The sequence below is a fragment of the Lithohypha guttulata genome (genome assembly GCF_036872675.1).
Source record: "Lithohypha guttulata strain CCFEE 5908 chromosome Unknown scaffold_1, whole genome shotgun sequence".
NCBI lineage: Eukaryota > Fungi > Ascomycota > Eurotiomycetes > Chaetothyriales > Trichomeriaceae > Lithohypha > Lithohypha guttulata.
Genome location: NW_027042750.1, coordinates 446,219 through 460,565, shown reverse-complemented (window position 1 = coordinate 460,565; position 14,347 = coordinate 446,219). Strand labels below are relative to the sequence as shown.

Sequence of the window (14,347 nt, the reverse complement as noted above, 5' to 3'; positions counted from 1 at the left end):
GAGAATCTAATTTGCGTCAGTGATTCCCAAGAGCACAAAACGTTTCCATTGAGGAAGCGGTTCCCCGCAATCATTTCCCTGGTCAATGCGTTGATGCATGTTTGGTCACCAGTGGCTTATACTCGAGTAGAAACGACGTCAGCCAGAAGAACAGGGTACACAACAGCCTCGTAGGGTACAGTAGCTTGGCAAGCACGATTCGAGCTATGGCGTTTGTCCTTGTGACGGTTTTGCGAAGCTGCCAGTTTGAACATAAAAGTGTCTGCCGACCTAGACGAAAATTTTCTTTACAACACTCATTATAGCATATTATCTTTCTTCCTGATTCACAGTCAATCTTTCGATTACACGTAGTCCTACTACGTACCTGTTCCCCCACAATTCCTATCATATCAGCAAGGCCAACATGTCGGAAACAGTGAACAGCTCGAACAGCTCAGTGATCAGCCAAAACGACTCTGAATGCGAACCTCTCGTCATCGGCTGGGACCACGTGAACTTCCTGGTCCAGCCACACACCCTCCACCTAGCGCGAGCATTCTACTACGGCGTCCTCGGCCTAGAGCCAACACCTGTCCCAGAATCGAAGAAGGCTCACCTGATGTGGTTCAACATCGGCAATAGTGGTCAGCAATTACACGTAACATCAGAACACGACTTCAGCCAAGCACAACTCAAGGCTCAAAGCGAATCACCGCGACATCCTTGTTTCAAAGTGCCGTCGCAGGAGAAGCTGGATATTCTGCAACGACGGTTGTGGGAACTTTATGAGGATGGGGAGGAAGGAGCTCCGATGCAGTGTGATAGGCCTGGAGCGGACAATGGTGGGCAGGGGAAGGAAGGTGATTTTCCGAATAGATTCTTTGCGAGGGATTATGCTGGGAATAGGCTTGAGTTTACGTTGTGATTGAGAACATTGTATCATTACTTCTCAAATTGTTCAGGATGATAGGAAAGTGCTATGTCTGGCGTTATGGTGTCAATTGCTATGATGGTATCGAGGTATAGGAACAAGACTATCTCGTGGTATTCAGGCTGGCTGGATCGAATATCTGTAAAGGTTAGCAGATGTCAAACATCTTTGAGAGCGACAGAATTACTCTGATTAATCCATTGATTCTCCGAATTCGTGTCCGTGGTCTACCAGAAAAGAGTTACCGCAATAACCATGGCAATTAGATAGATGAGTAAAGCTACCTCCGTGCTCAATAACGGGGGTTGTACTTGTTCCTTCTCGTCCTTCGCTGTCAGATTTATTTCCTGTGGCTTACAGCACGAAGGGTCGTTGCAAGGCGGACCTCGAAGCATGGTGTTTGATGGTATGGTCGTTGCTTGTGCTAGCTTACTGGTATCTCGAATTGTGCCAGTATTGCCGGATCGGTTTGAGAAGATTATTGCTCTTATCTCGTTGTCCTGGTATAAAATTTCCACGGGTACGTTCGTACGGTCTGGTGAAGACATGAAGAATAGCGGTGATTGTGTAGATTCACTGTTTTTTCGGTCGACTTGAGTAACTGCTACCTGTCATTTGTGTCCAGCTTTGCCGGCTCCTGTGTAAGTAAATTTATTTTAAGCACAGCCCATGCAAGCAACAGCCCTTCTCATCACCATTGCTATATCGACAAGGTGACGCCAGCTATTGTTGCGTAAGACGCCGTACCGAAACGTGGTACGAGAGCCAGTTTGTCCTCATGCGTAAGTCCATGCTAAATAGCCATTGCAGGCGCGTTGGTGAGCGCTCATTGTATGCAGACGAAGTCAAGCAAACAAACATATCATCACTTCACACTTGGTGTGCAGCGCCCACGTGCTTCTCGGACTGGACGAGACTTCAAGAAATCCTCTTCGTGTAAGCAGTAATCTTCTCGTCTTGTATGTAGACCATGACTTCGAAGCTAACACAATCTTATTGGGACAGCTCAACGCTGTACATTCAGCATAAGAGTATCCACCTGCATACAACAAAGTCATCAGTAGAGTCGGTAAGGGTTCAATAAGCAGTACACTACCACCAGAGGGCAGTGCAGACGTCGACCGTGTCTCTGAAGTGTGTGCTCTGGAAGGTTCAGAACGTGGTAATGCTTTTCGACTACCACCCCTCACTCGAGGGAGCGTCATCCACGATATCTTGAGACCATGGATGTACACAAGCTATGCACCGTGTTTGGGCAATGGCTTCGACATCGTAGCTGAATCGGGAAAGAGGCACGAAGTAGATGACCAGAACGTAGTCGAGCACTGAAGTCGATTGACGCGTCTCGCTGCGTGCTGCGCTATGATGGTATATGGCATACAGTAGTACGGCAAGGTAGTACAGGTGCGAGATGCGCGAGCTCAGTACTCGACGACGGTCTAATAATTCTCAATCCCAGCAATAACCCAAATACTGCTTTGGCTGGGCACGTCAGGCATGTATCATGCCTCGCAATGGTTCGAGAAAATTGCCTCCGGAATAAAAGGCACAGGGTGCAAGAAGCCACGTTGATGTGCCTCCCAACCCGCTGCCCATTTCCACTTACTGCTCTTTTCTTAGGAGTCGCCATGACCGTTATATGCTGCAAAAATTGACAATACTGCTGCAGTGCACAAAAGATGATGTTTGAAGCACCGGCTGACTAGGCGAAGAAAACTTGCATTATCATGATAGTACCATTGTTACAGAAGTGGTTCTACACCTGGTAGCTCCTGCCGCAATATCAAAGACGATAATGGCAGGAGCAATCTGAACAGGTTCATTTCTCAGCTTGCATTGTCTATCTTCCTTTTCATGCACCAGCATCGACCCCCATTGAGATTCAAGTGTAACGTTTCATCTTGTGTTCTTCAACAATATCCTCCATCGTGCTAGAACTACTATCTTACCTACCAAGTGCCGATACTTGTGACAATAATGGGTACCAGTCCATCGTACATGATGATGGCCAACCAAAGACAGATAGCGTTGGCAAGGCACGAAGCCGACGCCATTCCTGTCCACCAGCCAAACCCAGCCGCTAATCGAGAGGACAACGATGAGCATTCCGTCACAAGGAACCCACAAAGCGAAGAGCATTCGCAAGAACAACCGCAAGAACAACCGCGGGAGCTACCACAAGAGCAACCAACATCTTCCAGCAGTAGCAGCAGCTGTCCAGCTCCACTCCACAAACACTCAAGGAAGGAATCTCTGTCTGAAAAAGGTCAAGCCGCCATTGACAAGAAGTACGAAGCCAAGCGAGCAGAGGCAGCGTCCTGGCACTATGCTCACTGCGATCGGCTTGAACAAAATGAATGTGGGAACCGAGAACGGCGGGAACAACAGCAGAGGATCGATGGAAAGTATCAGAGAAAGCTTGAGAAGATCAAGAAGAAGCACAACAAGGCACTCGAAAAGGTCGATGAAAAGAACATGAAGCTCGAAGAGAAGAAAAGTCGCAGTAGGGCGAGCTCATCAGCCAATAGCAAGTTGTCCAGAAAATACAGTACTGGAGAAACGCTGGACAGTATTCCAAGAGCTCGCACAGATGATGCCGACGAGAAGCAGCCCAGACGAAAAAGCTTCAAGGACAGGCTTCGTGCTCTTTCATCTCCTAGCTTTCACCATGCGCCTGTCGGTCCACCTTCACGTCCTCTCGCCACGGGAGGAGGTGCACCTACTATGGTTGGTGTTGGTCTTGGAGGAGTTTAAGGTAACATGGGTAAACGTCGTATGGTTTGAGCATCACTGTCATCCTAGAACAAATTTATCAGTATCCCGAGGCTTTGGTGTCTGGGTTTGGGAGTATCATTCAGGTTTTCCATAGACCTTCTTTATACTTAATTCATGCACACCTGGCCAGTCGATTATATATCACGCTCGAGTATCATGAGACAATCATCGCGTTGATGTTGTGATGCAAACTGCCTCACAATAGCTTCGCCGGACTCAAAATCAGCGCTTTACGCGTGGACGCGTCAACGCGTCGTGTAGGGCTGACATCATCGCCGCAATTTCGAGAGTACGAGTAGAGTAGAGGATGTTACACACTTGCACTACTGCATACTACGTCTTTCTTTCTAAAGTCATGTCTAGCATGCAAGATGAAACCCTTGAAAATCTACGCGAGGATTGGAAAACTCTTTATGCGACCACTCTCCCCCAACTAGCCCGCGCTAAAGACCCAAGCCAGCAAAGATGGCCAGTAACGCTCGATCACTGTTTCGCTCGTATCATACTTGACAACGTTATTGGCAAAGGTGCTGGATCTAGTGGAGAAGATGTTCAATGGGACAAGGTGCTGAGTAAGCCAGCTGTGAAGAACATGAATGGCCCACAGTTGAAAGCTGCTATTGCGCTGGGAGAGAAGATACAGAGGGGAGAAGTCGACCTCATGGAGCTTGATAGGATGAGTTTGCAGGCTCGAGGCAAAAATGAGGGCAAATACAAAGAGACAGAAGATAAAAAGAAGAAGCGGCCGCATAGTGAAGTCAGTGGTGCGCAGACACAATCACCTGGGAAGAGGACGAAGCTGGATGATGGGAAGAAACAGGCCACACTAGAATTCGAGTCTTTGGAGAAGGTAGATTCGAAGCAATTGCCTTCACCTGCTGCATCCGCCGACGATGCCAACGACGACCACGATGAGGAGGAGAAGCAGCAACACGACAGCACAGAGCCGCGCTCAAAGTTAGAAAAGAGTCTCGATGTCACATCGCAATTAACTCCTGAGCAAATCAGAAATACTCTCAAACGCATACACGAACACCCTAGTCTGACACCTTTCCGCCGTCGTCTATACATCTCTCTCCTCTCCGTGCCGTGTGGAAAGTACACCACTTACGCAGCTCTAGCCAAACATCTCCAATCCGTCGCTCGTGCTGTTGGTAACGGCATGCGAAACAATCCTTTTGCACCTGACGTGCCCTGCCACAGAGTACTCGCGAGTGACGGCACGATCGGAGGCTTCTTCGGCGAATGGGGACGAGATGGGAAACTGACAGGAAAACAGAACGAGAAGGTGGAGTTGCTGAAAAGGGAAGGCGTCAAGTTTGACAGTAGAGGAAAAGTCAGGGGACCAGTCTGGTCTGATTTCTGGGATTTGGCAGATTTTGAGAAGGAGTATGGACAGCTCAGCTGACACAATTCTGCGTTCGATTGCTAGGAGCAGCCCCCAAGATACCACTCACTTCTTGATCTGAAAACCCTACTTCTTGTATGCCATTGGGCAAGAGCCAAGATCCAGCTTCTTGACAGGAGCTCCTGGCATGATATCAAAATCGAAGATGTCGACCGGAAGCCCGATCGTTGTGCATGCATTGGGTATCTGAACATATTAGCCAGGTTTCGGAGATCTCAGCCAGTATCTCACATCAACTATGCCAGCGACATGGCCTTGAATAGGTGCACAACTGAGCAGGAGATAGATCTGGTATTCGCTGTACCCATACCTCTTGAGATACTCGATGATTCTCAGGCAGGTCTGACGATATGCTACCGTTGCGTCCATGTAGTGCTGCTTACCATGTTCGTCGACCGAGAAGCCCTATCGCGCCTAGTCAGCAACTGGATCTATATCAACCGCTCCATTTTTGCTTGCTTACCTCGAAGTAGAGTGTCCTTCCAGGACCGAACTGCGGCTCTACTGGTCCTGGGATGTAAATGGGCGACTTGCCATTGACCATACCGAGCTGTGCCTGGCCGTCCTATTTGCAACGTCAGCTGGAGATTCACATTGTTGAGATCGCGTTCCAGTCCTAGACGAATGTTGGTCAGCTTTTCTGTGGTTACTCACCTTGATGACCTTAAAGTTAATGGTAATAACACCGGCAATCTCGATCGCGCCGCAAAAACTGATTTCTTTGTACACGTTAGCCTGGAAATCGTGCTCTAGACATCGATCACCGTGCTTAGAGATGTGCGGATGGGGATTGCTGAGACTACTTACCTCCATCGCCCTGGCTGAAATGCAAATCCCCAACACTGAATTTAGCACCTTTGACGTGGACTGGGAGGTAGACTTTGCTGCCTCGACTGAGGTTCTTAATATCGCAATTCCCGCCGTGTTCAGGACGACCAGGGATAGTACGTGCGCCTTCCTTGCCGACCTTTTCGGAGATGTCATCTGATGCTGAACCAGCGTGAACGTTCTTTGGCTGAGGAGGTTCCGCCACGACTCGTGTCAGGGATGTGGTCGAGATCAATTCCTGTTCCCGCTTGTTCCACTCGGCCAGAATCTCAGCCGACGGCGCACAACCCAGGATGCCAGGGTGAATCAGACCAGCAAACTTTACACCAGGAATATGGCGAGAGGTGCAATGGATTCCTTCAAAGTCCCAGATGGCCTTCGCTCTGACACGGTCAACTCTGCACTGGAAGCACCGAGCGAATGCACTCACGCTTCAGGGTAAATCTCGTCCAAGAACCCACCACCATTGTCCTTGTTGAAAATGCCAGTGAATCCCCAAGGGTGATCCTCAAAGGGTTGCACGTCCTGAATCTCGACTAACAAGACGTCACCAGGCTCTGCACCTTCAATCTCGAATGGACCTGACAGGTAGTGAATCTTTGTGAGATCAACGTTGAGGATGTCCTCGGCACTGTCATCGTTCTTGATCTGACCGCCTGTCCAGTCCAGACATTCGATCTTCACAGTCTCTCCATCTTTAATAGTACCACAGAAAGGGACTAGTAGTATAAGTAATGGTTTTCTGGGTTGCAGAACAACATACCATCAGGATGCCATCTGTTCTTTGTTCTGTCAGTAAGAATGATACGGAGAACGATATGGGACTCATACGTGAAGATATGGTTGGTCCTTCGCAGGCTTGTCGAGGTCGACCTTGAGAGCTGTTCGGATCTTGCCTGGCATATCTGCTATGTGTACTTTCCTTGGATGGTTTCTATTGACGGCGAATCGTCGCAAGTGTCAGGTGTAACTTGGAATACTTCCTAGCACTTCTTGTATGTTACATGTCGTTATCTTGCGGGGAGATCAGTCGCGTTTGACCCCTCACGAGTACGAATACCGAAAGTCATATTTACGAGCATGTCCGCAGTGTTTCTGTGGTCCAATGCTCGTAATGACATGCATGTTATGGGAGCTCAGAACCTTGTGCAGGGGTTCTCCGCGTTGTTATCAGCTGCACACTAGTGCCAGATTGGCAGCTACTTATGGACAGCTCTTGGTTCAAGTTGTTGCACTTGATGCAAGGCTTTGTCCCAATTCAAAGTTCAAGATTTTCGGCATGATGTGATAGCAGCCGAAAGTATCTCCAGCGGGACGATTTGAGAGATCAATGATGGCTGGATTGTAGAAAGACCCCGCTTCTCTGAAGGCATGACACGACTCACAGCTAGCTAACAAGCTGTGAGGCAAGGTTTGGCACTGTAAGACGAGCTTCTCACTCACTGGACTATTGCAGCAAGACCGCGTACACGAGTGCAGATCAATGGGCAGAAGATCTGAAGCATTCAGTGTGGTTGACAGCAGGGTTGCCTGAGGCAACAGAATGCTCACCAGTACCTGCCCTGCTGCCAGGGAGGTCATTGCCAGTATTTTTAAGCCACACGAAGATCGACGTGGGCTCGTCTGTTCGATCTTACTGGTCATATGTATACAAAAATATACTATCTACATACAGAATAACAATACACAGGACACATGAGTCACAAAAACTACTCTTTTGTCCCTGGTCGTACAGCATACTGTTGCAAGCTGATATCATCAGCATCAAACCTCACCTCACTCTGCGAATATCTCATACGATCCTGACGCATCGCGATCGTCTCTTCGACACTGTTTGCAACATCTCGGTCGATTTCGCAGTAATCGTATGCGAATTCACCATGACCGATCTCGTCCATCCCAAGAACCTCGTCTGCATCTGACGCACGAAGATGCATACTCGGGATATAGCTGATTACAAACAGAATTGCACAGCTAACAACGAAAGAGTACACTCCTCCTGTAACTCCGTCTGCGAGCTGGATCGCCAGTTGCACATAATGGTGGTTGACAAAGCCACCCGGGATCGTGGTGCCACCTAGGGCTGCAATATAGTCTGCTGCGAATAGCCCAGTCAAAAGGTCACCAAGTAAGCCGCCGACGCCATGAATAGCAAAGATATCCAGCGCATCGTCCACTCCGATCCACAACTTGATTTTGGTGGCATAATTACACACGACACCAGCAAGGACGCCATAGATGAGGGCTGACCAAGGTGGAACATATCCAGAACCAGGAGTAATGACCACCAATCCAGCAACAACCCCAGAGCAGAGACCAATTGCTGAGAACTTTCCTTCGAGTCGATAGTCCATAGCACACCACGTTATACCACCAACTGCGGCTGCCAAGTTCGTCACCACAGCAGCCATAGCAGATCTCATACCAGCGCTCAACGCACTGCCAGCATTAAATCCAAACCACCCCACCCACAGAAAGAGGGTGCCCAGGATAACCAGAATTGTATTTTGTGGTCGAAAGTTCAACTCGAATGTGCCATGGCCACGTCGCTTGCCTAGCATGAACGAATACGCAAGTGCCGCAGACCCGCTAGCGATGTGGACCGGTGTGCCACCCGCAAAGTCAAGGCCTCCCAACTTGAGAACCCAACCTGCTGGGTTCCATGTCCAGCATGCGATTGGATCGTACACAAGCGTAGTCCAAACGAAAACGAACAGCAGAGCTGGAGCTGGACGCCCACGCTCTGCAACTGCTCCGATAGCCAGCGCTGCGGTCAGTGCCGCAAATTGACCTTGGTAGACGGCGAAAACAAGGTCCGGAATTCTGGCAGAGGCCACAGACGGTCGATCAAGAACGTTGCGAAACCCGACGTTCGCAAAATCGCCAATGAAGGCACTTGCACTGTGGGAGAAAGCCAATGAATAGCCCCAGAGGAACCACTGAAAAAACACGATGCAGGCTGCTGCGATGGGGAGGAAGAACAGAGATAGTGCTGACTTTCGACGTCCCAGACCTGCGTAGAAGAGGCCTGCGCCTGGGACCATGAGAAGGACCAAAGCTGTAGATGTGATTATCCATGCAATGTCTCCGGCCTCATATTCTACCTGGCTAGTGGTAGACATCCTGAAGTGTACGGGTGTCCTTTGCCAGCTCACTGAGTGTCGTCAATCGTAGGATTGTGGTGACTATGGCTGACTACCAGTCCGAGATGGATGTAAGTCCAAGCTGACTAGAAGGCTGTTGACAAGATCCTGCCACTTGTTGTGTATGTTTCAGCGAGCAAAAAGGAGCGTACTTTGGCCAAGGCTACGCCAATATTCTATGTGCACATACAACACAGCCAAGACGATGGTAGCAATAAAAAGAGAAAGTCAGGCAGAAGGCCAGTGCATGCAGAGACACTACTTTACATGACAAAAGCAGGTGTTTCGCTACCAACTACTGTCTTGGTAGACTCCTCATTATTGAGAAGGAGTATATCTGCAAGTCCTCCCTTATCTCTGAAAGCCATTTCTGTTTGAAGTTGATCTTGGACTTACTTCTGGCCTTAACCGTGTTGTCCTCGGAATTGCAGCGAATAGAGGACGAAGATTCCTCTGTGATTGACAAAAAGCAAAGCGTGATGAGGCGAGGAACAAATTTAAACACTAGCTGATTCCCATCCGCAGCCGACCTTGCATCCGGCCCCGTAGATCTCCACAGATAAGAGAAAATCGAGCCAGTGTGCAATCAATTTTGCTCCGAACACAAGGTTCACGTTTGCTAAAACATAGCCAAGCTCCGGGACAAAGCTCCATGCAAAATATAGTCGGAACCTTGTCTGCACACTTACCGCGTGGCGTCGATCCGCGTCGTCGGAGGAACACTTGCGACCAAAAGAGGCGACGTGGTCTAGGAACAGGTGCTGGACCCATGCGCCGTTTCTACACAGTAGGACTGTTGTAGTACACTACGGACTGATTAGGTCAAACAGATACTCATAATGATTGCAAATAGCAACTGTGATCAGTAAACCCCTGGTCTGTGCAGCGTCACCACTAGCTTGTGATTTCGGTTCCAAGAGTGCGCTTGGCAACGGTGCCCGCCTGTCAGAACACAATGTGTGCCACCAAGAGCATGGGGTGTGTCAGATCCTGTCAACTTGCATATTATTGCAAACGCGCGATGCATGTGGATGATCGATTACCGGAAAGGTGCACACACTACTGGCACTTGTAAATGATCGCATTTGACCGACAGCAGCTCGGGACAGAATTGTGAACCCGGCATGTCGAATATGAGCCATAATGTGTCACATCTGATGCCACATGTACGGAGCATCACCCACGGCACCATGGCTTTGGGATTGTCACTACTCCACAAATTCCCGTAGACTGGACCAGACCAGTCCATGGGACTATCAAGTGAGGCCTCACCGTCGTGAACGGGCTTATCGCTGTATCACGGCTGAGTCAGTACCCAGCCTTGATAGTGTTGCTGCTGAAATTACGACCTTGCCTGTAAACTGTGCTCTCAGTCGAAGATCGTTGTCGATATTGGGCCCGTAAGAATGTCGGCACTGTGTGTCTTCGCCTCCATCACACACAACAGGGCCGCAGCGCATCTACTATGACGTTAAAGACTGGACAAGATACTTGGACAGACGAAAGGATCGAAACAACGGTTACAATACAATTTGCATACTCACATCTAGGAGAAGCTGCGCAAGAGGTCGTTCCCGAATGCGCCAACTCGCTAAGATATACTTACGCTCAGCGTATCGTTTCAAAGACAAAACGACTGTTTCTGATATTGATTGATCTTGGTGTCCCTGAACAGATCTTCCGACTCATCGACGAGTACTACGATGATGATTTCCTTCCCTTTACAGAAGATGAGGTATCTTCTCTGAGGCTATCTCGCAACGGTGGTCGTGCTCTTGATCAGTTGTTCTTCCGTCAACAATTCAAGTACATGGTGCGAGTCTTACGTGAGGGAGAACACATTCGCTATGCTGAGGTAGAGTTTGTGCCAATCCAACCTATTGAGCAAAAATCGATTAGCACTGTGAGTGAACATGAGGCAGTGCAACTGCCTACACCAGTCAACAGGGTCCTGGTTCGCCGAGAATTCTCATTGAAGAGAAAACAGAAAGAGCTCGATTTACTGTCTGAAATAGCAGGTGCGAAGCCTCTCAGTCACGAACACGTTCTATCTATCTTCGGATCATATACTCAGCATGATCGTATGTTTGTACTTCTAGCTCCTGTGACAAAGCATGTCTTGAAGAGCTTTCTGAGCGATACACCTAAAGCTTTTGAAGCACTACCCAAATACGAGCGACGAAAACACCTGCTTACGTGGCCACATTGCCTTGCTAACGCGCTTGCCTGGCTGCATCATCATGGCGCTTATCATGGAGCTGTTCGACCATCTCGAATTTGCATCGATGAGTACCATCAAATAAGTCTTGGACAATTTGAAGGTGACTGGTTACTTGGCACCCCTACATCGAGGGACGATTTGGAGTCCTATCAATATGCCGCACCAGAGTTCTGGAAAAGAGGCCTGACGGTCAAAAATGCTGGATCTGGATCGGCTTTTTCTTCAGGAAGATCAGCAGCTGGACGGCTTCCACCACCTCGATCGCATGGATCGTCTGCTCGTGAGAGTGGGCACGAGGATCCATCAATTACGGATAGAAGTCATAGCATGCAAAGCGAAGACAGTGGGTATGCGTTCGTCCCAGCATTCAGGGGCAATCATTCGAGGCTCAAGCTGACTGCCTACAATTCTTTATCCTCGGATCAGCCTGCACAAATCAGAAACTTTGAAAGCAGATTAAATCAGAGGAACGAAGAGATCCATCTGGCGGATCGACCCAGGCGGACATTATCTAGACGACTGGATAACTTATCCGTACGATCGTCAAATTCGTCGGAGCTTGGGAGACAATCAGCAATTCCTAGGAAACCAATATACGATTTGTCTGGGGACACCAAGACCACAATGGTACAAACCTGGAAATCTTCTGCGCGGGATCAGACGGCAGCAGACATATTCGGTCTCGCGGCTGTGACGATGGATATTTTCACTGTCATGTGTGGTCGCACAGTATCCGCATTTGCAAAACACAGGTCAAAGAAGAACACGCAAGCAGGCAGAGGTGGAGGGCTTGCTGATGCCAGTTTTCACGCCAATTTGTCACAGGTTGCTAGTTGGGCGGAAACGCTGCTCAAAGATTCAGAGAAGAAGATGAAAAAGGAGGGAAATGGGCTGTTTCGAGCCATTGGACCTATCTTGGAGAACACCATCCAATGCTTCGACCGAGAGCCGGGAAATCGCATGCGAGCTAGCGCTCTTTCTGCAACGATACACAAGCATCTGTCCTCTTCAGCTGGAATCACTTATCCTCATTGCGCTCTAAGAGTGCCTGATGATCGACAATCAGAAATTCGAAAAGAAAAAATTCGGGCCGCCAGTCGATTGGACTGTCGTGTGCTTGACCCTGAGCATTCTCTCGCTGATCAGCAGTCCCGAGTTGCACAGCAAACGCATGCTGGAAGCCTCAGTAACACATCTCGAGTGATGAATGACGACTATGAGGAGCAGTATTTTACAGTCCAGTCTGCTCACGGACGAGCCACCTCAACGATCCAGCTTCCCCCAGCTGATCCCAATCACCGTATATACACAGAGCCAAGACAAGATGAAGAAAGTCTCTCTGAAACTATGTTTGACTATTACGAAAGGCAGTGGGTTGGACCTACCGCTTCGCGTAATACTCGTATACAGGCTCTACCACCACGAATACGACTAGACGAAGACATCGACGAACAGAACGAAGACGAAAACGACAAGCCACAAGACACGTTATACCCACTCTGTACCACCAGCTCGAAAGCACGTAATTATAGCTACGGTCCGAACATACCAAGTCTGCTCAGCCATCGGCCCGAATTACCTGGCACGATTCCGCTTTTTCCTCCCAGCCTAGATTACAAGCCTCCGAATCGTGATCTACCTGCTCTGCCTACGACGCCTAATACGAAGAAGTCTCGAAATGCGGTCAAGTTGCCACTGGCTCCAGGTTCTGCGGACGTCAATCAGGCGACGCATGTGCTTGCGCAGACGATCGGAGGTTTCAAAAGTCGATATTCACGGGTGTGACTGGTCGGATGAAGAAGTCTGACGATGGATCAAGTTGTGATGGCAGTCCCAAGATCGTGTGCTGGCCAAGTAGGGCAGCTCCCAGGAACAAAGATTTGAAATGTTACTGCAATTTCGGACCTTAGACGTAATAGTGGTATTTCTTGTTTCTGGATGGCTCGCGATCTAGCGATATATAGCCAGAAGATGGACCTTGACGACGACAGATATCTTCACCATATGGTTTACGTAAAGAACAACATAACGCCCTTCAACACCACTGGACTCCGAGCTTCAACGTGACAGTTTGCATAAATACGTAGGACACTGTTCCATTAAACACATCAAGGCTCCTCTTCTTGTCGTATACTGTCCGGAATGAGCTCATAACCACCTTCACTAGGCAAACACAACGCAGCTAATGTGATCGCGATAGCCACAAGAACCTGTAATGTCCAGCTCGCTGTACACATTTCCCAGCTCTTATCCAGATACCACCCAGGTACACTGAATTTGTCGTCGTTGTCGCGGAGGTATATCTGTAATTGACACAAATATTAGCTCATCTTATCCTACATCTTTCCGCACGTCTTCCCACACCACTACAAGCGCTCTTTCTTTCTAAGTGATGTGAACTTACCACAATCCCCATCCCAACAGCCTGCACCAACGCCGCCAGCGCCGCCATAGTAGCCATAAACCCCCATCCCTGCTCCCTCTTCTGTTTCCCTCCCAGTATCAAAACCACAAACGCTGCGATTGTCATGCCTTCGAGGACGACGGCAAAACTCATTAGGAAGCCGACGCTGCGCCACATGGAGCAGAAGTAGCGGTCTTCGGCGTGGCAGTCGCTGTACCGGGGGTAGGGGGTGCAGTGGATGTCGTTCTCGGAGGAGTGGTGGTGAGAGGAGGAAGGAGAGATTGATGCAGTGTTGGAGCATTGTTTGTGCAGGCCGAGTTGCTTGTGGATGTGGGAGGTGTGTTTGCCGTGGCCCTGTAGAGACATACGTTAGCTTCTTTTTTTGGTGCGTATGAATATACACATATATATGTATATTTCTTTTCGTATGCCTGATAGGTCCTTCATCTCGTTCATCCCCATGTGACTTACCACAACACTATCATAAATCAACCAATTCGGCACAATAATCGCTGCGATCGTCATGCCTGTTGTAGCGAGGAAGATGAATAGAACCGATGAGAAGACTATACTCCTCGTGAGCATGCCAGTGTAGTTGGTCCCGCGCCCACCAGGCACGAGCGAGAAGCCTCGTCCCATGCTTGAGACTGTTTGT

At 49.0% G+C, this 14,347-nt stretch overlaps 7 protein-coding genes across 7 annotated transcripts; 4 read left to right on the top strand and 3 right to left on the bottom strand.

Annotated features, from left to right (window-relative positions):
* Positions 1 to 406: 406 nt before the first annotated feature.
* On the top strand, positions 407 to 907 carry LTR64_000167 (uncharacterized protein; the record flags this gene model as incomplete). The annotated part of the gene is made up of 1 exon (XM_064894553.1): positions 407 to 907. The coding sequence occupies one exon, from the start codon at positions 407 to 409 to the stop codon at positions 905 to 907; it is 501 nt and encodes a 166-aa protein (XP_064757240.1).
* Positions 908 to 2,890: 1,983 nt separating this feature from the next.
* Positions 2,891 to 3,667, top strand: LTR64_000166 (uncharacterized protein; the record flags this gene model as incomplete). The annotated part of the gene is made up of 1 exon (XM_064894552.1): positions 2,891 to 3,667. One exon carries the CDS (start codon positions 2,891 to 2,893, stop codon positions 3,665 to 3,667), a length of 777 nt encoding a protein of 258 aa, XP_064757239.1.
* A 376-nt stretch (positions 3,668 to 4,043) lies between these two features.
* On the top strand, positions 4,044 to 5,096 carry LTR64_000165 (uncharacterized protein; the record flags this gene model as incomplete). The annotated part of the gene is made up of 1 exon (XM_064894551.1): positions 4,044 to 5,096. One exon carries the CDS (start codon positions 4,044 to 4,046, stop codon positions 5,094 to 5,096), a length of 1,053 nt encoding a protein of 350 aa, XP_064757238.1.
* Positions 5,097 to 5,162: 66 nt separating this feature from the next.
* On the bottom strand, positions 5,163 to 6,827 carry LTR64_000164 (uncharacterized protein; the record flags this gene model as incomplete). Its single annotated transcript, XM_064894550.1, has 8 exons — positions 5,163 to 5,282; positions 5,328 to 5,501; positions 5,560 to 5,661; positions 5,751 to 5,815; positions 5,904 to 6,307; positions 6,355 to 6,643; positions 6,688 to 6,706; positions 6,756 to 6,827. 8 exons carry the CDS (start codon positions 6,825 to 6,827, stop codon positions 5,163 to 5,165), a joined length of 1,245 nt encoding a protein of 414 aa, XP_064757237.1.
* Positions 6,828 to 7,633: 806 nt separating this feature from the next.
* Positions 7,634 to 9,046, bottom strand: LTR64_000163 (uncharacterized protein; the record flags this gene model as incomplete). Its single annotated transcript, XM_064894549.1, has 1 exon — positions 7,634 to 9,046. The coding sequence occupies one exon, from the start codon at positions 9,044 to 9,046 to the stop codon at positions 7,634 to 7,636; it is 1,413 nt and encodes a 470-aa protein (XP_064757236.1).
* A 1,486-nt stretch (positions 9,047 to 10,532) lies between these two features.
* Positions 10,533 to 13,073, top strand: LTR64_000162 (uncharacterized protein; the record flags this gene model as incomplete). The annotated part of the gene is made up of 1 exon (XM_064894548.1): positions 10,533 to 13,073. One exon carries the CDS (start codon positions 10,533 to 10,535, stop codon positions 13,071 to 13,073), a length of 2,541 nt encoding a protein of 846 aa, XP_064757235.1.
* Positions 13,074 to 13,396: 323 nt separating this feature from the next.
* LTR64_000161 (uncharacterized protein) lies at positions 13,397 to 14,331 on the bottom strand (the record flags this gene model as incomplete). The annotated part of the gene is made up of 3 exons (XM_064894547.1): positions 13,397 to 13,591; positions 13,693 to 14,046; positions 14,164 to 14,331. The coding sequence occupies 3 exons, from the start codon at positions 14,329 to 14,331 to the stop codon at positions 13,397 to 13,399; spliced, it is 717 nt and encodes a 238-aa protein (XP_064757234.1).
* Between the last annotated feature and the right edge of the window lie 16 nt (positions 14,332 to 14,347).